This window comes from Cucumis melo, chromosome 11 (genome assembly GCF_025177605.1).
Source record: "Cucumis melo cultivar AY chromosome 11, USDA_Cmelo_AY_1.0, whole genome shotgun sequence".
Classification (NCBI taxonomy): Eukaryota; Viridiplantae; Streptophyta; class Magnoliopsida; order Cucurbitales; family Cucurbitaceae; genus Cucumis; species Cucumis melo.
In genome coordinates this window covers 19,749,292-19,770,761 of record NC_066867.1, presented here as the reverse complement: position 1 = coordinate 19,770,761, position 21,470 = coordinate 19,749,292, and the positions used below count along the sequence as shown (strand labels likewise).

The 21,470-nt window shown below is 36.2% G+C and overlaps 1 protein-coding gene and 1 non-coding gene across 5 annotated transcripts; both read right to left on the bottom strand.

Moving 5' to 3' along the window:
- Positions 1 to 3,276: 3,276 nt before the first annotated feature.
- Positions 3,277 to 3,427, bottom strand: LOC127144095 (U4 spliceosomal RNA). The gene has a single exon (XR_007815718.1). It is a non-coding gene; the product is annotated as a U4 spliceosomal RNA (small nuclear RNA).
- A 1,302-nt stretch (positions 3,428 to 4,729) lies between these two features.
- LOC103490563 (transcriptional elongation regulator MINIYO) lies at positions 4,730 to 20,387 on the bottom strand. Of its 4 annotated transcripts, none has more exons than XM_051079172.1 (11): positions 20,075 to 20,384; positions 18,726 to 19,767; positions 17,494 to 17,606; positions 16,893 to 17,071; positions 16,334 to 16,439; positions 15,993 to 16,253; positions 8,724 to 8,912; positions 6,895 to 8,596; positions 6,269 to 6,795; positions 5,502 to 5,711; positions 4,730 to 5,196 (listed from the first exon to the last, which is right to left on the bottom strand). In XM_051079172.1, exons 1-11 carry the CDS (start codon positions 20,303 to 20,305, stop codon positions 4,984 to 4,986), a joined length of 4,773 nt encoding a protein of 1,590 aa, XP_050935129.1. In that variant the 5' UTR covers positions 20,306 to 20,384; the 3' UTR covers positions 4,730 to 4,983. The 4 variants fall into 4 exon arrangements, 3 of the variants coding, with proteins under 3 accessions (XP_050935129.1, XP_008448341.3, XP_050935130.1); XR_007815464.1 differs by adding an exon at positions 5,342 to 5,413 and having other exon boundaries at positions 5,057 to 5,196; positions 6,269 to 8,596; positions 20,075 to 20,387; XM_008450119.3 differs by having other exon boundaries at positions 6,269 to 8,596; positions 20,075 to 20,383.
- Positions 20,388 to 21,470: the final 1,083 nt, after the last annotated feature.

The window sequence follows — 21,470 nt, the reverse complement described above, 5'->3', positions numbered from 1 at the left end:
AAACAAAAGTCTTTCAGCTCAAATTTTATTATATGTCTATTGAAGTTGAAAGCAAGGACATTAGTTTTTTTTCGTATGACATTGTTTTCTTAATAGAAAATTCAGGAATTGTGTTGGTATTTTGGCCATTTTAATGTTAAGGAACTGGCCAAAAGGACTGTTTGTCAAAACTCGAGAAAGAATTCTTTTGTCTATTTTTGACTTGATCTGATTCAATGTTTCTAAACCGTAGTATACAATAATTCTAAGGTTTTTTTGTTCCTCTTCCATAATAATGTCATTTGGATAGTGTTTCACCTGTTGAATGACATAATAAATAGTATGTTTCAAACAAGTGTAAGTTTTAACAAATTTACAAATGCAGAGCGCTATAAAGAAAAAGATACACAAATATACAACGCTATACAAACAGATATTCACATTCTAGTTTGTTACCTTTATTCCATTTTCTTTCTTCATTTTCTTTCTTATGTCTTTGCTTTACACCTTATTGATTTGCTACACGATGCTTGTTGATTCTTGCTCACCATCTATTTGTAAAAAAGAAGACTAATATAAATTATATTCAATGAAATAATATACAATTAGTATAGAAACAGACATTTTTGTATGTGAGATAGATCGTGATAAAATATATTGATCGAAATGAATATAGATTAAGACCTCTTTGAATGCGATATAGATCGTGGTAGATATATGTAGATGATGGAGATAGATTGAAATGAATATAGACTCAGACCTTTTCGTATGCGATATAGATCGTGGTAGATATATGTAGATGATGGAGATAGATCGAAATGAACATAGATTCAGACCTTTTTATATGAAAGTCAGATCTCTGATCGCGACAGTTCTGTTGAAGTAGTTACCAGGATATAAACGATTGACGAGGAAGACGATGAACGAAAAAGTCTGAGCAAGTTCTTTCACCTTTTTATAGTCCCTTCATTTTGATGGCATTTTTGTAATTACGAGTTATTAGAGTTTCTGTAAATGTTCATTTATACTTATATAAACGATCGTTGAAATTTCTCCGCATGATCGTGTATACTTAAACTTTTTCATCATCTTTTACTGTTTATTACCTTATCGTTTATATAATGTACAGAATTGTGTATGATTATCGTTTATATTTTCAAACGTGATCAGACTTACATATGAGATAATCGTTAGAGATAGTTTACACGATCGTTAAAGATATTAGTTAAAGTATTTTGTTATCTTTTAGCGTTTATTTTTTATCGTTTAGCGTTTATTTTTTATCGTTTATGTATTTGGTAATTTACAAGATCGTGTATCAATTTTATATTATTCTACACGATGCCATCTAATAATCATTTATTAACATTAGTCGGGCGCGCGCAGACGATTAATCGCGCGTTTATTGGGATATTTTTGGTATTTCGCATTATGGGCCTATGAGTTTTTTCCATTTCTAAAATTGTTCTCTAGAGTGTAAATAACTTAACGTTTTGTTATATTATTGAAAAGACCCTGAAAAAAAAATAAAACATATACCAAACTCCTGGGTTTGGTTTCTTAATCCTAAGAATTTTATTCCAAGTGTCTAAATATGGGTTTGGCTTCAAATGTCAACCCCACAATTCCAAATCTATGGGCCAAACACCCCAAAGTATTTTGTGTTCCATTGGTTACCATTTTTGTGGTGTAATAGCGGTGAGGTATTTAGGATGATCTTTAAAATTACTAATTAATATATCTTATAATCAATAATATTATTGTTAATTAATTAAATCTGTGGTAATAGTTAATTACATTAAGCTTATTTAAATATAATTTATTTAAATACTAGAAGTGAAATAGTGAAATCTTTGTAAATTTCCTTTAGTTGTTATTCTAGTTGTTAACTATAGAAATAGCGGGAGGAATAGAAGAACATTCAATATAGAAAGCTTTAGTAACCCAATTCGAGAAAACTCACCTACATCTAGAGAGCACTTATCTCAAATTAGAGAATATTATTAAGATTCAGATGAATAATCAACTTATAACATAGAAGGAGAAGAGATTCCTTCTAATAAAAATAACTCTTTTATCTTCGATCAAATACAAGAAATGGAAACTTTCATAAATGTAACAAAACACCAAATTATTTTCGACCCGTGTAACAAAACCCATAAAGTTAACCATTTTTAAAATATTTCAGGTATGCCCTTCCATCTTTCTTCTCTTACTCCCGATTTCTTTCATCGTCTTCCTCCTGCAATTTCTTTCCATCGTATTTCTTTTTTTTTTTCTGCTGCGATTTCTTTCCATCGTCTTTCTTCTTTTTTTTCTTCTTTTTTTATATCGTTTAATCTTTCCATTGTATTTCTTCTTTTCCTCTTTTTTTCGTTGTGATTTCTTTTCTTTGTCTTTCTTCTTTTCCTATTTTTTATGTCGTTTAAATTTGGGTAATCAAATGTAATCAACCGTATACAAAAAATAGCAAAATCTAAAAGATCATGTATAAAGAATTTTGAAAAAAAAATCATTTAGATTGGAGTAGCCAAATGTAAACGATCGTGTAAAAAAAGTAAACGATTGTGTAAAAAAAGTAAACGATTGTGTAAAAAAAATAAAAGATCATGTATAAAGAATCTTGAAAAAAAATTCATTTATATTGGAGTAGCCAAATGTAAACGATCGTGTAAAAAAGTAAACGGTTGTGTAAAAAAAATATCATATATAAATAATCTTGAAAAAAATCATTTAGATTGGAGTTGCCAAATGTAAACGATTAGTGTAAAAAAGAAAGTAAACAATCGTGTAGAAAAAATAAAAGATTGTGTATAAAGAATCTTGAAAAAAAATCATTTAGATTGGGGTAACCAAATGTAAACAAGTAAAAAAAAATTATTGTTTAGAAAAATCTAAATGATTGTGTACCAAAACAACTAAAAAATCGTCTAGATTTGGGTCCCCAAACCTAAACGATCATATAACCAAATTTAAACGTAACCAAATTAAACGATCGTCTAACAAAATTAAACGATAAATTGTAGCCATATTTAAACGATCGCGTACCAAACAATAACCAAATCTAAACGATCGCAAATATATTAGGTGCGTGTTGTCGACGGCGTGATTGACGAAGCATTTTTGGTATTTTACACGGTGGGTCTCTAGATTTTTTTCGTTTTTAGAATTGTATCATACATTGTAAATACTTTGTCGTTTTGTTATATTTTTTAAGAGACTCTAAAACAAAGTATTTAAAAAAATTCGACAAGAAATGCAAACAGGTTTAAGAATTAGGAAGATAAAAGTTGGAAGGGCTAAACCCCAAAAGGAACCCTTCCAGAAATTCTTGAAGGCCCGAGCCAAACACAGGCCTAAGAGAGGGTTTGGAAATAGTTCTCAACCAGCAATTGACGCGCCTCGGTTAGTACTTCACTAACTGCGTCATTTCCCCAAGCGCAAAGATGAATTTCCCTTAATTCCTACTGCTTTTTTCTTTCCTTTTTATATTCCTAACGCCCCTCTTCCATTCCCCATTCTTCCGATGTAGGACCTCTCTTAACTTGCTCAACTCAGAGCCCTCTTTTTTCCTTCTTTTTGGCTGTATCATTTTAATTATTCCTTATGGCTCTGGTTGTTTACTTTAATCATCCAATTTCTTAAAACATTATTAATCACAATAATAGCTCCCTCGTTGTAACTGGACGGACGTATACTGATGCTTATCTTGACTTCATATGCTAGAATTTTTTTTGATTATATTAAAGTTTGTCCCATATGTTATGCTGCTTATGGGGAAATAATTTGAATGTGTAATTTCTATTAATTTATATGTTTCCAAATCTTACCCTTTTATCTCTATGTTTTAAGTCCGTTTCCATTTGATTCTGTGGTCAAAATTTAACACTTTTATTAGCAGTAAGTTGAGTTTTCATTTATTCTCTACATTTCTAGATATGCGCTTCTTTTCCACAACTAATAATAGTCAAGGTTGGCATGTGGGTTTATTTTTAATGAATCAACTAAAAATAAATATGACATGGAGATTGTCTATTAATTTTAATGGTGACAAAAAATGACTGAAAACTAAAAGTGAGCACAAGTAAAACTTGTAAAATCACTTGTAAAATCTACTATCCATATAAGAACCGACTTCGAGGATAAAAATGCAACATTTGAAAGCTTCCATAAATTAGAAATTAAACTCAAGATAAAAATACAATATCTTAAAAAATAAGGTCAAACTATACTTCAAACGCAAAAAACAAAAAGCATACTATTCTTATCATGCCTTTTTATCTCAGAAGTAAGATTGCACTTCCCTATTTCATTTATGCTTATGTTTAACTTTTACCTTAAATTAATATGATATATCATATTATATTTCCAATCATCTACCACATTCGTCTACCAAAATTCAAACCTCAAATCTTTTAGACAATAATATATAATAAAATATGTCAAAACTGATTAAATTATTCTTAGATTTGTCCCCATCATTCTTAGTACGTTAAACATATCACACCAACATTCATTTAATAGTATTGACAATGTAAACTAAATGAAATCTAATAAAATTAGTTCAAGTTCACTTGTATAAGTCCGTAGTGAAAAACTTTTCACCCGCATTTCAACTAAAAGAACATTTTAAAGCTACAATGGTAAAAGTTATAACTCAATCCAGATCACTAATATTCCTTTCATTGTGTTGCAAATTCTTAATCAAATAAACTTGCACGTCAATAACGAAATGAAGTGATGAAAACTGTTTTAGTAAAAAAGTTAAGGCACTTGTTGGCCATGGTTAAAAGATATGATATTTCTTTTGTACCATTTCAGTTTAAACAGCACAAAATTCATGTACAAACCTCATAACTTCCCCATGAAAGGATCAAATTGTATGCTGCCTGTAGTTGAAGTTTGAGAAGGGATAGATGGGGATATATCATCCCGTACAATCCTCCATTGCCTAGATTTTCCATCACAATCTCTTCACTTCTTAATCACAATCTCTTCACTTCTCTACATATTACACATTGCAGACAGTTCACTTTTTGCAGAAGAACCGAGCTCTTCAACTACTGTCAAAAGAGAGGAATTCTTTTCGCAAGCTTCCTTCAACACTTCAAGCCTTTTTTCTACATCGCTCATACCAATTGATGTGCCAACACCCTTTTGTCCAGCAATAAGATGGGTTGATGGTTTGGTATATAAGATAAGATTCGTCATCATTTCCTGAGATTAAGCTTTTTCTTCAGTAAAAATGCATCTAATATGATGTAGAATCAATGGGAAACTATAGGTAACTCTAACAGAACACAATAATGATATCAGGTGTGCCAATTCTTCAAGAACTAGATCACGATGTGCAATGGTATACCTTCAATTCTCATCATTCAATACTAAATTAATTTGCTAAATCCATGAGAAATGGTATGGGAAATGCTCACAACTGTTATCAAATGGCATCATATTAGGTGTTACAGCAAGAGATATTAATTGAAATTAAAAGTTACTCAACTTTAGACTAAATTCCGTACCTTGCGGTGATGCTTTTGGGAGCAGTCTCGCAAAAGAGACCTTGAGAGCTTGTTCCGAAGCAACAAGTTGTTGACTGGGTAAGAATGGAATATGTAGGATGAGAGGTGGTGCAGAGATAGTAAGTAAGCTACTGAACCTCGACTTGCAGATCTGTCAAGGGCACCTGAAACCCATGATTTCACATAAGCTTCCAAAATGGCTTCGTTATCCTGTGAGGGAACCAACTTCTTGCGTTAGATTGACCAGTATATGAATTCAAGAAAAAGCATGTCAATGTTCTAACTAAAAAGGAGGAAGATTTTAAAAAAATATCGAAAATCTAATGCCTACACATTCTGATACTTCATTTATTGTTAATTAACTACTCATAAAAAATAACGGTAAAGTATGTATAAAAGAATCACCAACACTACTTATACAACCCCTCCCCAATAAAGGAAAACAAAAACAAGCATACGAAAATTTCACTAACTTCATAAGCTGTTCATCGCAAGCATCGAGTTTCTATCTTTCTTTTCCTTTCTTTTATTTTCTTGTTTTTCCTGCTGTCTACTTTGAGTATACATAATCTAGTTCCAGTAGCACTGGAACGGTAACTAAGAGACCTTTCAGGAACATACAATCCATTTTGATAGCATAAAAGCTCATCAAATTCTGCCCACAAGAGGGATACCCCCAAAAAGATTATGGTAATTTATGTACTGTATCAGAAAAGTGTTCTATTGTAAATTTGATTCAAAAACTGAAACATGTGAAAAGAATGCACCTCAATTGGTTGTAGATACCCTTCAGCGTCTGCTAAGCACTTTTCAAGAGGTGGAAGAAGTTCAAAAACACGAGCACTATTTAGTGCATTCCAAGCAGCAAGACGTGTTTGAGATTCAACGCATCGGTGAAGATATAGTACAATTTGTCGACCATATAGTACGTCACCATAGGATACAGAGGAGAACTGCTCCACTAGAGTTTCAATAAATAGTGAGTAACTATCATGGATCTCGGATTGAAACATTAGGAACTCTATATTGCTCCTCTTATTTTCCAGTTGTGATGGTAAATGTTTTGCATCCTTCTCCACGATGTCTGCAGGATGTCTACAAGACATAGCTTCGTTAAGACGCTGACCATAGAGGTCTTGCAAAACCTCATAAACATCTCTACTCTTCTCATCATCCAAGACTCCAATATCAGTGAGTAAAACAACAGATAAGGAATGCAATTTCCAAATCAATGGCACACTCAGGACAGGTTTAGGGAAATCATCGGGTAGAAAGGAAGAAAATGCTTCAATGCCTAAAATAAAGAAGAGCCCACTCTTAGCAACATCAAACAAATCACTAGATTCCTGCATAATACTTTGAGCATCAGATTTTTGACGACTAGCATGCTTACTATAACAGATAGTTGAAACTGGACTGAAAAACCAATGCCCAGGAAGTGGAAGTCTTTGGTAAGCCCACTGTACTATCAAACAAGTACAGCCTTCGACCACCCTATTTGTCTCATCTGACTCTTCGTATATTGTATCCAAAGATACTCTGCCACTCTTAAATGTTCCGTCACTTAAGTTGCTCTTATTCTTCACGGATTTGGAACCCTTTGGAGTTAACCACCTATCCTTGTAGTGAGAACTTAATGTTCTACAAAAGATCAAGCAGTCATCTTCACTGTACTTCCAGCCAAATTGCTTCACATTTCCATTGAGTTGGAGAAACCTCTGAATATAAAGATTGAAATTATACAAAATAGGAGCTTGGATCAAAAATTCCATAGTTTTCTCGATCAAACCAATATCTCTTGGGCCAAGAACCAAGCATACAGCCAAGGCAGAATTTATGCTTTGCAAAGTCAAGGATTCTTGAGCAGTCAGTCCATTTAAAGTTGGAATTGTGTGAAATGCTTCAATGAGGGACATGAGAAATGCTGAATCATTTTGTGCTAATAAAACAGCCAGGGACCAATATCCACCACCACACACGCCCCAACCAATTCCTACCCCAGGTGCAGGGCCCCCTCTGCCAAAGGTCTCTATTAACCGCAGAGAATCACACTCCAGAGCAATTTTCTTAGTGAAAAGGTCAAGCATGCTTCTCTGTTCCACGAGGGACGTCTTAAACATCCCAACCCTTAAAATTTCCCCTTCCCTTGAGGAATTAACATCTTTGGGAGGATAAGCCTGGCTCTCAGTCTTAGCTAACAGAATCAGACAGTCAATATTCACAATACTCAGCATCAACCCATGAAGACAACATACAGAAGCCAGAGACATTTCAAATTCACCGTGTTCTCTCCAAAAGCAAAGATCCTCTACAAAAGAGTTACCTCCAGAGGGGCTGGTTTTGGGATTCATATCTGATGCATCGGCAAAGCTCAGAAAGCCATTTTTAATTATCTCAAGTCCAACCTGTGGTACAAACTCTGGTATCCAAGGCACAATCTGATCACTTCCAATCTGGGTCAAGATGTCCTGCGGGATCCTTTCAACCACTCGAGACAGCATCTTAAAGACAGCAGAATAAACCCACAACAATGGCGCCAGTGATATACCTTCAAACACAAAGTCATTCCTAATCCCTTTTTGTGATGAAAAGAATTTGCATATGAATGGATCCTTCTTTGAACCTAACCATTTTATAGCTAAATCAACCATTGGAACAGCACAACTCCAGGACCAAGCTTCAGATTCATCACCAGTAAATCCTGGTTCTTGACTGTCTAAATGTTTCTCTGAAAAAAAAATTGGAAGTCTTCTTGCCAAAGCCTCTAAAACATGGTATGCCTCCATAGAAATTGTTGTAAATTCACGCAGGACATTATTCTCTATAAGTTTTCCAAAATTTGGTGGGTTCAACCATAAGCACAAGGAAGGGAAAACATCAGAGAAGTAAGATACACAATATCCATACTGAATGCAAACCTTCCACAGCCTTAATTGTTCAACCATCAAAGTTGATGAAAGTTTACATTTTTCCTTCCCCGACTTCAACCATTGATCGATGGAGGAAGTATAGTGATACAAATGCCATATAACGGTTAGAAAAGCACCACTTTTCACAAATGCAAAACAGTTCTTCCTGTCTGAACGAGCTAAAACCTGTTGTGTGGAAAACAGAGGCAAAAAAGCAAACTCAGTCCGTATGACTGATGAGAGTGAAAGAGCCAAACAGTTTAATAACATACAGATAAAAAAATATTGGAACACAACACGCACTAGAAAGTACCTTCAAAAGAACAACCGATTTAATCTTTAAGGAAAGAATATCTATTTTCTCGCTCATTGTAAATCTCTGGACAATCAACTCAATAAGCCTGTCGCATTTCATGATTGCTTGGGCACATATTGGGGAATGCCTTGCTATTGCAACAAGTATTGAAAGGATGCACTCTTCTAAGGCTACTGAAGGATCTGCCTAAAACCATAAAATTTGTCAAATATTGGAAAGCATGTGCAGCAACAATGTACATGTGAAGTAAAAATATGAAATAACATATGTAAAATCTTTACCACTGTAGAAACTAAACTAAATGTTGCCGTCAGTTTTATTGGAATTTTGCTTGTGGGTAATTCTGATATTTTATAGGTTTTCTTTGAGTTTGTGGATGTACCCATTGAAGTTTTGGCATAATTTTCTTTTTACCTATGAATTTTAGAGGCTGGTTTGAAGCTTTGAAAGAGTTAGAGTCGCTTTCCAGCAAGGGTGATGCATGTTTGGTCATTTGTTAAGTTTTGTGACCTTGAAACCCTTTTAGCAGTTTTCTTCAGGTGCTGGAATTTGAGTTTTTCAACCCTTATTCTTGCTTTTTTGTATAGGTTGGAAGGATTGCCGAAGATTTAGAGTGAATTGGTGGTTTGGTGACTTTTGGAGTGATTTTGCATTTGGAATTAGGTTCAAAAGGTTGGAATTTAATTTAGTTTGTGCGATAGGGTTTGATTCAAGACTCCTCTACGCCAAGAAAGAGATTTGGTTGCTTGGATATAATTTCAGAGCTTATCTTCCAGGTAAGGGTCGTTCTGATGACGGCCTTATGGCCCGTTGGATGTGTAAGTTTACTATTTGAAACTTTCCTTGATAATGTGATGCAGTGTTAAACATATTCTGATGCTTTTCTACGTCTGTGATTTATGTGCTGCTCATTACATGCATTGATGTTGACATCGGTATGAGACAAATTTTAACTTATTTATGATACGTGAGCCATCTACATTTACTTGTTTGTGTGACGTAAATGTACCTGGCACAAAAGTTCATTGACTTTGCTAAAAGCGACAAAGTAAAGAGACACCGAGTTACTTGGAAACCTGATTACAGGAAAAAAAAACCATAATTTACTTTTCTTAATAATTTCTCATATTGACATGTGATACAAGAAGGGAAATAAATAGGTTACAGCATATGATAAAAACAGGAAAGGATGTTAAGAGTAAATCCTTCGTTGGGACAAGCCCACTAAATCTAACACTCCCCCTCAAGTTGGGATGTAGATATCAATGAGACCCAACTTACTATCACAAAAATCAAAGTTCTATTTGAGAAGCCCCTTAGTGAGAACATCAGCAACCTACATAATGCATATGTTACCATTGTCTATTCTTTCTTTGATGCAGTCTAGATCAATCTCTACACGTTTAGTTCTATCATATTAAACTGGATTGTTGTCAATGCTAATAGTTGCCTTTATTGTCACAAAATAATTTCATTGGCACCTCACAATCCTGATGAAGAACAGACAAAACTTTTGAAGCCAAATCTCCACACAAATCCCCAAACTCGGAGCCTTGTACTCGACCTGAGCACTACTTCCGACCATAATTCCTTGTTTCTTACTCCTCCAAGTTACAAGATTGCCCTATACAAAAGTACAACAACTGAAGATGGATTTCCTGTCAACAACAAACCCAGCTCAGTCAGAATCAGTATAAGTCTCAATAGTTTTCCTGTTTGTCTTTCTAAACATCAATCCTTTACTAGGAGTTGTTTTTAAGTACCTTAGAATTTTGTTAATTGTCTCCATGTGTTCCTCATAGGGAGCCTGCATGAATTGGCTAACAGCACTCGCAACATAGAAAATATTTGGAGTATGGGACAGGTAAATCAACTTACCCACAGGGTACTAATATTGTTCTTTATCAATTGAAACTTTATCACCTGAATTTCCCAATTTACAATTGAATTCAATGAGAGTATCAGCAGAACGCATCCCATCATACCTATCTCAGTCAACAAATCAAGACTATACTTCCTCTGAGATACAGAGATACCTTCTTTAGATCTAGCTACCTCCATCCACAAAAATATTTCATATTTCCCAAGTCTTTGATTTCAAACTCACCCATCCTCTTTTTCAGTTGGATGATTTCAGGAGTGTCAACCCAGATAAAACAATGTCATCAACATAAACAATCAGTAATGCGATCTTTCCAACCTTGGAAACTTCTGTAAACAAAGTGTAGTCAGAGTGCCCCTGACTGTACCATGGGACTCGACAAAAGTAGTAAATCTATCAAACCATACTCTAGGTGATTGCTTCAAACCATATAAAGATTTCTGAAGTTTACAAATTCGATGACCAAACTGGACTTCAGACCCTAGGGGGGCTAATATAGATTTTCTCCTCCAAGTCTCCATTCAAGAACACATTCTTATCATCTAGCCAATATAGAGGCTAGTCTTTGTTTATAGCAACAGATAACGAGACTCTAAGTTTATTCAGTTTAGCAACTGAGGAAAAGTTTCAGAGTAGTCAACACCACAGGTTTGAGTAAACCTTTTTGCAACTAACCACGCCTGTATGTCAAGGGTTCCATCTGCCTTGTATTAGAGTGTGAACACTCATTTACATCCCACAGTTTTATCTCCCTTAGAGAGAGCACAAATCTCCCAAGACTTATTCTTTTCAAGGGCCCTCTTGTCTTCCATGACAGCAATTTTCCACTCAGGACACTCTCTAAAGCAATACGAATATTTTTTGGTATCACGGTAGAGTCAAGGCTGGCTGTGAAGGCTCTGAATTGTAGATAGACTATCATAGGAAACATAGTTACAAATATGGTATTTCGTGTAGGACCTAGTACATTTTCTCAGCACAATGGGAATGTCTAGAAAAGAATCATACTCATCAAGATTACCTAAATGACCATAGAGATACTACTACTGGAGGTATCATTGTCAAGGATATAGGGTCCCCTACTATGTCGAACAGCGCAAATAGCCCTCCTCGAGCTCAAGTCTCGAAAAAAAAACAGATTCAGGTAAGAAAGTAGTTTTGCAATTCAACTCAAATTATAGGAAAATCTTAGGCATATGCAAAACATTCTGGAGAAATCATTTGTCCCTTCATAATAATTGGGGCTAAAGAACCATTAGCTATTAGGATTTTTTCATTACCAAAACAGGGAATATAAGGAATCAAATTCTCAGAGGAACTTGTGAAGTGATCTGTAGCCCCCCAAGTCTAGAATCCAGGGATTCTTCCCATCAGCACCGATAAGACTAAGGGGTTGAGACATACATGACTAAGCAATGACTCCTAGAGCGGAGGGTGGACCGTTCTGGTTTACATTAGGGTCAGATGGTTGAGAACAATTTGATAGAACTCTATCATGGTATGAATCTTTTATTTAGTTCTCAAGAGAATTACAAACAGAATTGATAAGGAATCAATTCAAGAAGACTCTTGTTGAACTTTCTCTCAAGATTCAACAACTGACTTCATACAAAAAGACTGATTCATTAAACATATGAATTTGAAAATACCTTTCCGCTCATGAATCTGGATCATCTCTGACGTACACCGACATTTCGACTTTTTTAAATTTGCTCCGATCGGCTGAAGTTTCTTTGATCTCTGTTTTCTTCTCGTATCGGCCGTCTCCGCTATTTCGGTCCGAATCGGTTGATTTACTCGACGTCGCCTCACTTTCTTTTCCTTTGGCTATCACAGACTCACGCGCGGCAGACTCTGTCGTCCGATCACTTGCTGCTGTTCTATCCTTCGCGATCGATTCCATCATCAACATTAACATTTGCTGCTGTTTTTCCGATTGTGAACGCATTACCTCCAGATTCTTCATGATATCATTCAAACTCAACTCAATCACAAGCATTTTCCCGATCTCCTTCTTCAATCCGACAATTTCTTGGTCGATCAACTCCAATCTTTCCTCGATCCTCTTTTGAACCATTTTTCTTCCAAGATCATTGCTCTGATACCAATTTGATAAAACACTGCTATAATATTTCTTCTTTATTGATATCTAAAGAGAAATTACAATATGGCCTTTTGTTTACCCCTCTCTCTCAAGGAGTATAGCAGTCCCTTGACTTCACTAAAATCTTCATACCCCCTCTTCTCTCCCCAACTTCCTATTTATAACCCTCTAACTACTACATATGTAAACCTTTATACCCCTGCCCTATACTAATATAGGTATTTAACAAAGTGCCAACAGGCTCACTCACATAAGCAAGCCCTGAATTCTGTTTATCGTTGGAGGAATGTTTCTTATCTCCTGGGGGACAACCGTGGAGTTTTCAATACTGATTCTTAGTATACCACTATTTGCAATGCTCAAAGATAGAGATTGGTTTCCCATTATTCTTTTCACTATCATGGGTCGAGGATCTAGCACTAAAAGCAGCAAAGTCAGTATTTAGAAGTAGTCAGTACACTCATGGCATTCGTACAGTCTTCTTCTAGATAGACTTCATAACACACTTCCATTAAGGAGGGAAGATGTCTCTTTTCAAGTATACGACCACATACAATGTCAAACTTGGGGTTGAGACCTAAAAGGAAGTCATAAATCTGATCAGCTTCTTCAAGTCTAGCATACTGTATACCATCACTCGAAGTATCCCATACTGTCTCTCTACACAAGTTCATCTCTTGCTAGAGTAGAGAAAGTTTATTGAAGTAGAAGGTTAAATCCAAAGTTCCTTACTTGCAATCAAGGACTTGTTTCCTCAGCATATACAACCGAGAAGCGTTATGATGATACAAATAGAGTTTATGAGTCGTGCCCCATAGATCCTTCGCAAAAGCTGCAAAAAGCAGAGGCCTATTTGTGGTTCCATAGTATTAATCAACATGGACCGAATAAAGAAGTCTTCCCCTCTCCAAAAACATTCCAGGGCATCACTAGAAGGGGGACGGAGAGTTTCCCCTGTTAGAAAGCCGAATTAGTGATGACCCTCGAGAAACGTCTTGATCGATTGAGACCAGAAAAAATAATTCAAGCCATGCAGCTTCTCTGCTGGAAAAGCCCTTGTAGATGGTGCTAGAGAACTAGTTATATAATTTGAGGACAAGTTAGGGAGCGAAGTTACCGGGTTTTTGGAATGCATAGGCAAGTCGGTTGGTTTAGATTGCGACAAGGATTCACCAACTTCGACCCTTGATCTATTATGAACTTGATCGACCCCGATACCATGGACGTGCAATTGCTGTAAAGGGTCAAAGGACAGCGGTGCGTGAAACCGTAACCGTCCACAAACCGAGGGTAGCAGAGGCGTATGGAGGTGCAGCTGACCAGAAGGGTATTGTGGCTGGACTTGGGAAGACAGGTGGGAGAAGACCGACTGGTTCATGGGCATGTTGGGCGGCAACGTGTAAAGGTACGCACTAGGCAACAACGGCGAGTGGGTGGCACGTTGAAGCGAATGCAGCTGGTTTACGCCACTGGGCTACGTGGCTGACACTGAGGGTAGGTCCACTATGACTGTCGGCGTCTTCTGAAGTTGGTGAAGCAGCTTTTACATGGTGGTGGCAATGGCGGCATCCATGGTGGCGGCAATCCCGACGGCGGCAACGGCTGTCTCTGTTTGGGTTTCACCTACACCTATGTCTAGGGTTTCGTCTTTACCTCTCTTTGATACCATGTTAAAAGCAATAAAGTAAAGAGACACCAAGTTACGTGGAAACCCGAGTACCAGGAGAAAAACCTACGATTTACTTTTCTTATTAATTTCTCATATTAACAAATGATCCAAGAGGGAAAATAAATAGGTTACAACATATGATAAAAAAGAAAAGGATATTAGGGTAAATCCTTCCTTACGCCAAGCCCACTAAATCTAACAGACTTGCATCATGCATATTCTGTATGTGACTTTGTTAAGCCACCAATACTTTTCACATATAACCGTAGAAATAAAGGGAAGTGGGCACATGAGATGAAGGAGGGAAATGTGGGATTAGGGGAACTGAATGGTGGGCCCAACAATTAGTTAGGATTGGGGGGAGTTTTAATAGGGAAGATTCAGAGGAGGGGGGGGGGGGATCAGGACTATCTCACTCCTTGAGAGATAGGAGGAGTAGTATCAAGTTCCATCGTTTTGGTTTATTGTTTTCTGTAATTACTTTTCTATTTTGATTTTGTTTTTATTGCTGGTTAGAAGTCTTCTGTTCTGGTTAGGGCAGGATTGCTATCCTAGTAGTGTGCTTTGATTTTTTCTTTTCATTTCCTATTATAATTAAGTTTGAATATCAATAAAGTAGACTCACTATACTGGTGTTCTATCAAACTTGCATCATGACAGCAAGTCATTAAATTTTGCTTATGAAAATTCCCCATTTATCCCCCTGGGGACTTATGATGGGGAAGCCTCAAACTCCACCGAATGGTTGTTAGCTACTATTGGCATGAGTGAGTGCTCCGACAAACCCACACTCATTCAACATAGAGTTAGTCACACGATACATGAGATAATTGTCCCAATTGGCCACGCAAAGGCTAGACTTAAAAGAAGGTCCCACATTTCACCTTTGTTTGTCTGTGTGCGTAGATATACATGTCTAACCCCATCCGAAGGGTTGCTTCCTGAGTACTTTTAACACTCACCCTATCCACATTTTTTTCCGGGATATGGCAAAGGCGTGTGAGGCAAGAATGAGTTGTTGCTACTGAGCCATGGAACTGTGTCGTGTTGAGCTTCCAATTGGAATGTTTTGAGAACCATTTATTTTATTTTTTATATAAACTTTTAAATGTTTTCAAGGAATCACTAGAATAAAAACTTTGTTTAAATTATTACTTTAAGTTGGCTTGATGCTTTCTTTTTCTTCTTAAATATTTGATTCTATTCCTTTGAATAAAATTAATAAAATTTATTTTAGCATCCATGAGCAACACTTGTACTCTTGTCTTTGGAAAAGCCGGGTTGTTACAACATGTATTTAAGAGTTACAAAATCAGTAATTTGTTTACTTGGAAGCCCTGAGGTAGATCCTTTCATTAACTGCATCTCACATATGTAGCATTGGCATAGATAACTATTCTTTACAGTTCACACAATATATAGACGTCAGTGGGAGATCTAATAAATAGTTCATTATTCATTGAGGTTGTCATTACTTTCTTCATCAAACACATGCAAATTTAGTACTGTTGAGATCCATTAGTATTTTCACATAACCTAGGAAAAAAGCAGAATAGTCACCCTCAATAGTCAAATTAAAGAGTACAAAGTCCAGAGAATGAAAATGCATACCTCTAGAAGATAGACGAGCCTAGGAAGAATTCCCATGCGAACCATACCTGCTGCAATATCTTGTTGTGCAACCACAATATCATCCTGGATTGTATATTTTACCCCATCTTCAACAATCCCAAAATCTTCGGTAATAGGAAGAATATTAGAAGATTTAGCACTATACTTCCAAAATCCACCTTGGAGGAAACCAACATTGATCTCTGGTTTACTTCGGAATACAGCAGCAGTGTAGAGATCCTTTTCATAAGTTGATGTTTTCTGAAGAAAATAGACTCAAACTAAGAATTAAAATTAGAAAGAACATAAAAAGGAGAAAATCTACGTTATAATGATCCTACCTCTAGGCTATCAAAGAAGGACTCGTTCAAATTACAGCTCAATACACTCTGAATAACTTCAGCACAAGCTAGAACGACAGAGTTATGATTATCGTCCAGGCACATCCTATACATTGATAAAAATAAAAAATAAAAAAATAATCAAGCAACTTGGGACACTGAAAATCATGACACTTCCTAGAGGTGGGTAAGGGAAAAAACGTAAAGCTTTGAGGTCAAGGTGAAGTCACCAAATCTTAGGGTAACATAATATTTAAATGACAAACCATGGGTCAGCTTTTACAAATTTGAAAGGATTGTAGCAGCAACAGTCAGGCTAGCATGAATCAAGCAATGAGTAGGTCAAACCATGCATTAGGTACTTAAACACCTTGGAGAACCACACCGCAAAAGCCGGCTATTGGGGTGGGAGAGACAAGTCACTTTAAGTACCACATTGGCTATCCTATTCTAACTGATATCCTATTCTAACTGATATGGAACAAAGGCATCTCATAACTATTTTGATTCCTAACAGCATTTTAAATGAATGTCAATATAAAAGTGTTCAGAGTCTTACCTCAGGGACAAAGCAAGCTCCGGTTCAGGGCCAAGAATATAAGCCCAAATTGCATTGTAATCAACAGAGCTCCTATTTTTAATCATTGTGGACCCAACTTGTGTTAGGTGTGTATTAAGCAATGCCTTGTCAAGCACATTTGAAATGACATGCAACCCAAGGACACGTTGACCTGGTATCTGACACCAACGAGAAGCTAGAGTGAAAATTATTGAAAGAGACAAAAAGTATAACACATCAATATACGTGGAAACTTGTAAAGGGAGAAAATCTACGATGGAGACTTTTCTTATTATTTTCTTATGAAACATGAAGATACAAAGGCGAAGAATTAACAGGCAACAAAAGCTTTAACAAAAACGGAAAGAAACAGTAGGTAAAATAATTTACATAAATACCCTTGAGCTTTCAACATACAAGAAGCCCATAAATTCTGACAGAAGGTTTAAAGAGTTCAAAATAACAAACTTCTAGAAGATTTGAAATAAATGAAAAAAGAGCTATTTCATAACGAATAAGAAAAATAAGGGGCCAAAAGTGGAAAAAAACTAACAGTTATGGTTAAAAAAAATTGTCACTACAATGAAGCAACTAAACTGACCACACTCCTCGTCAGTGCCACAGCTTCGTTAATTGTATAACCTGCAGCACTTGGATCCCCCTCAGTTCGAAGAAAATCTCGTGAAGCAACATTCTCAGTGCTGTACCCATGAACTGCATAATCACCCGCACAAGAAAAAATATAGAGTTAGCCAACATTATAGAAAAATACATACGTTGTAAACATAGTACATTTGTATAAGTTCAAATGATGATTGAAAGCTTTGGAAATGAAAAAGAAAAAAATAAGAATCCCCAGCAACCTAATTAAAAAGAAAATGATGTAATAATTACTGGCTCTTCTTGAAGAAACGAAAAATATTCAAAACACGTGACAATTGACAAAAAGGTTCACATTATTCTTTAGCAAGCTCTCTTTAGTTGGGTTGTGTTCTATTCATTCCCCAAGAATGTGTTTTGTCTAAAAGTTTTCTGGTTTTCGTGCGGGGAATCTTAGTATACTCCTAAAGGAAGTTCTATACCAACTTCTCACATTTTTTAATGAAAATTTTGTTGTCTTGTCAACCAAAAAAATCCATATTGATATCAATTCGTTTTCTATTCAAAAACCCATCTGCAGCATTTTCCAGCTCAAGTCCTAGCATCAGCTACAGCTACACCCTTGCAGGATCTCTAGCATTGCAAATTAATTAATTGTAAGAATGTTTTAATTTGTCTATTAAAAATGTAGTACTAAGCTGTCATTCTATTGATGACATTCATTTCGAAGTTATGAGTATGAGTTTTTACATGCTTGTGCTTCTTTCATTCTCATGCAAATTTGAAGACAGGAAATTGGAAGCATACCATCATGGTTATTCAAATCCCCTCAACATCACGACACCAACTCACTTATTGGACAGAATCAAATGAATAACTACTAACGAAGAAGCATAAACATTTCATTCTGAGACATTTAATACCCCTGCCCACTATCAAAAGCCTCATATCAAAAAACCCATTAGTTCTTTTCTTGGAGTGTTAATTAACTTGAGTTAGTTAAACTATTGGGACCAGTTGTTGTCAACTGGTCATTAAGTAACTATCAAGTCCTCTATGGAACTAATGAAAATTGTAAATGCCGGAGACTTGCTCATCCGAAAGAAGCTCTCCATAATTTTAGATGAAAGAAGAGATAGACAATATAAACAAAAGTAGCAAGGAATTTTGTTAACCAGAGGCACCATCACCCTTCCCCCAAAAAAAGTGACCATAAAATAATATAAGTCTCACCATTCTTTGACTGTTGGAAAGAATAGCTTTCAACTAGATTGCCTTCCAGGGAAAACCTTAACGACCTTACAGCTTCAACCCTTTCATTCCATGCATTCCATATACTGCTACCTGAATCAATTTTCTGCACTGAAACATCCTGAAGCCCACTCTTTGTATCCTTTAAGGTTGTCTTAACAGACGTTACACCATTCTCTTTGTTAGAAGAACCATTTCCATCAATTCTACTTTCTTTTTGTAGATTACCCAACTCATAATTACTGCTCACGTCAGGCTTTGATGACCCCTGCTTCAATTTTCCCTCACCCCTCATTTTCAGGGCTTTCACTAGTGCTGGGCTCATCTTCTCCATAATCTCAGCCTGTGCTTCAGCAATCTCCTCTGGTGACATTTTTTGCATCCTTGCACGGTTCTCTGCATCAATCTGGCTTTTCAGTGTCAAGAATGCATCATCTCCCTTAATATTGGACTGAAAGCAGGGAGTCATTTCGGAATTCAAATGATGCCTTGTGCCCATATCCCGCAACGAAGTACCATCCAGTTGCATACTCTCATTAACTTCACTCTCTGAAATATCTCCTCGTTGATCACGAACATCTTGAAGATTCTCTGGAAGATGTTGTTTATCTGACCCCTTCAACTCAAAACCAGCGCTGTTTGTCTTGTTTCCAGTTGAATCATTTACAAAGTCAGATGAACTACGTTCACATTCCATAAGAGAAGGTGCAAGCACATGGACTGAGAAGGGCCTGCATGACATATCATCTGTACCGGTATTTGCTTCCCCAGCACGCGATAGACTTGCAGTTTTTGCTAAGCTTTGAAGCTCCTTTTCCTCTCTGTTTGCTGCACCATGATTGTGGTCTGGGGAAGCCTCTCTCCACCGGCCAAAGTCTAAGCTACTTTTCTTTTTCCTCTGTATTGGATTCGCAAAATTTGCTATAGAGTCAGCCACCATCATTGTTTCATCTTCTTCCCCATCCTCCCCCCTGTCAGCTTTGATATTATCCCCACCCTTTTTACTAGTTACTGATTCCCAATGCTGAGAAAACAGATTGTACTGTTAATAACATTAGGACTCAAAATCCATTATTATGAGGAAACCAAACTTCCCGCCAATGACTTATGTTCTCCAAATTAATCTATTTACTCCCGGAGAAACATTATTTGCTAGGAAATAGAAGTTAAATATTCTGCTCATTTTCATGTCTACTATTCCACTATCATTTCCTTTCTTCCAATCATTTTACACAATATTAACGTTACATTATTTATAAAATAAATAAATAAATAAACCCTTGTACTGGTATAGACTACTCCCGTATAGCTTAAAATCAAGTTAATCTTACCGGACCGTGAGACCGATGCCGAGCGACCGGGAACGGCAAAACGGAAGGTCTGGGAGCGGGTGAGAAAAAGGGTGTGCTTTGCTCGGAGTCGGAGACACCTTTTTCAACTATTCCACCGACTAATCGCGTGGCATCGTCCTCACTTAGCTGAAGAGAGTTGGTCCCGAATACCTTTGCGCGAGCCGAGCTATTGGATTGGCTTCTTCTACAGCTCTGTGTCTTCTTCTCCATGAGAAAAAAATAGGTTTGGAATTGGAAACTGAAGACACAACAGGGTTTTTCCTGGTTTTCTTGTATTTAAAAGCTACTGCCTACGGGATAAGGAACTGGACTAGTCCGGTTTGGTTAGTTTGGATCGATTATGATTAAGATTTAAATGAAGCAAACCAAACCAATTGGTCCGTTCTTCGGTTAAAAACGAAGCCATTTATAAAGAATCTACGGTTCAATTCATTTGCGCCAAATCCCACCAATTCGTTCATTTGCATTTCCACCTCTCTCTCCTTATTTCCTTGTAGTTGTTTCATCTCTTACTATTATTCGATCAAGTTAGGTTTTATCCATACAAACCCTACACCTGTTGGGTTGGGTCATGAGGTTAAGAAATTCGACTCAGACAAGGTCGAATCTCACCCTTATTAAAAACTATTCTTTTATCGGAAAGTAAGAACAAAAGAAACAAATTAGAGTACAAAACAAATAAAAGAAAGTAGATAGAACAATTGTACTTAATTGTGATCAATATTACAAATGCACAATATATTTATTTATAAAACATAGGAGAGTGTATAGTTTGATCAAAATATTGATGATCCTTGTGTTTACGAGAAAATCATCAAAGGTACAATAGCTTTTCTTGTATTGTATGTGGATGATACTCACTCATAGGAAACAATTTAGGTTTTCTTACTGACATTAAAAGTTGGCTAGCAACACAATACCAAATGAAAGATTTTGGAAAAAGCACGTGTTGTTTGGAGATTCAAATTACAAGAAATTAGAGGAATAAAACGTTAGCCCTATTGGGATGTATTGTCACACCCCGCCCCACGTGCATCTTAACCGGCCATGCGAGACGTGATATTACTTTGAGTATTTCTGATTCATTAAAAGCCAAAGAAAAAACAACTCAGCCTGAGGTTCTTAAGTTTTGCTTCATCGCCTAGTAGTTTCTTTGACTTAACTTATAATTTATAAATAAACATTGGGCGATATACAAACTTAACACAACAGAAGTAACCAAAACTTAAAATTTGTATTACTTCAGTTATGTGTTTACAACACTTTACAAAATATACATAAATACAACTCTTAAGTTCAATTGAACGCTTTGGTAGTCTCTTTTCGTCTAGCAAGTTTCTCACCCTTTTCTTACTTTGGCCTCAACGCTTGATAC

Bases quoted from the DNA above. Each gene is read 5' to 3' on its own strand.
- LOC103490563 (XM_008450119.3), bottom strand. From the start codon at position 20,305: ATGGAGAAGAAGACACAGAGCTGTAGAAGAAGCCAATCCAATAGCTCG. The intron at 16,440-16,892 runs GTAAGACTCTGA...ATCAATGTATAG, and splicing joins GAGCTTGCTTTGTCCCTGAG to GATGTGCCTGGACGATAATC. The intron at 8,597-8,723 runs GTACTTTCTAGT...TCCACACAACAG, and splicing joins AATCGGTTGTTCTTTTGAAG to GTTTTAGCTCGTTCAGACAG.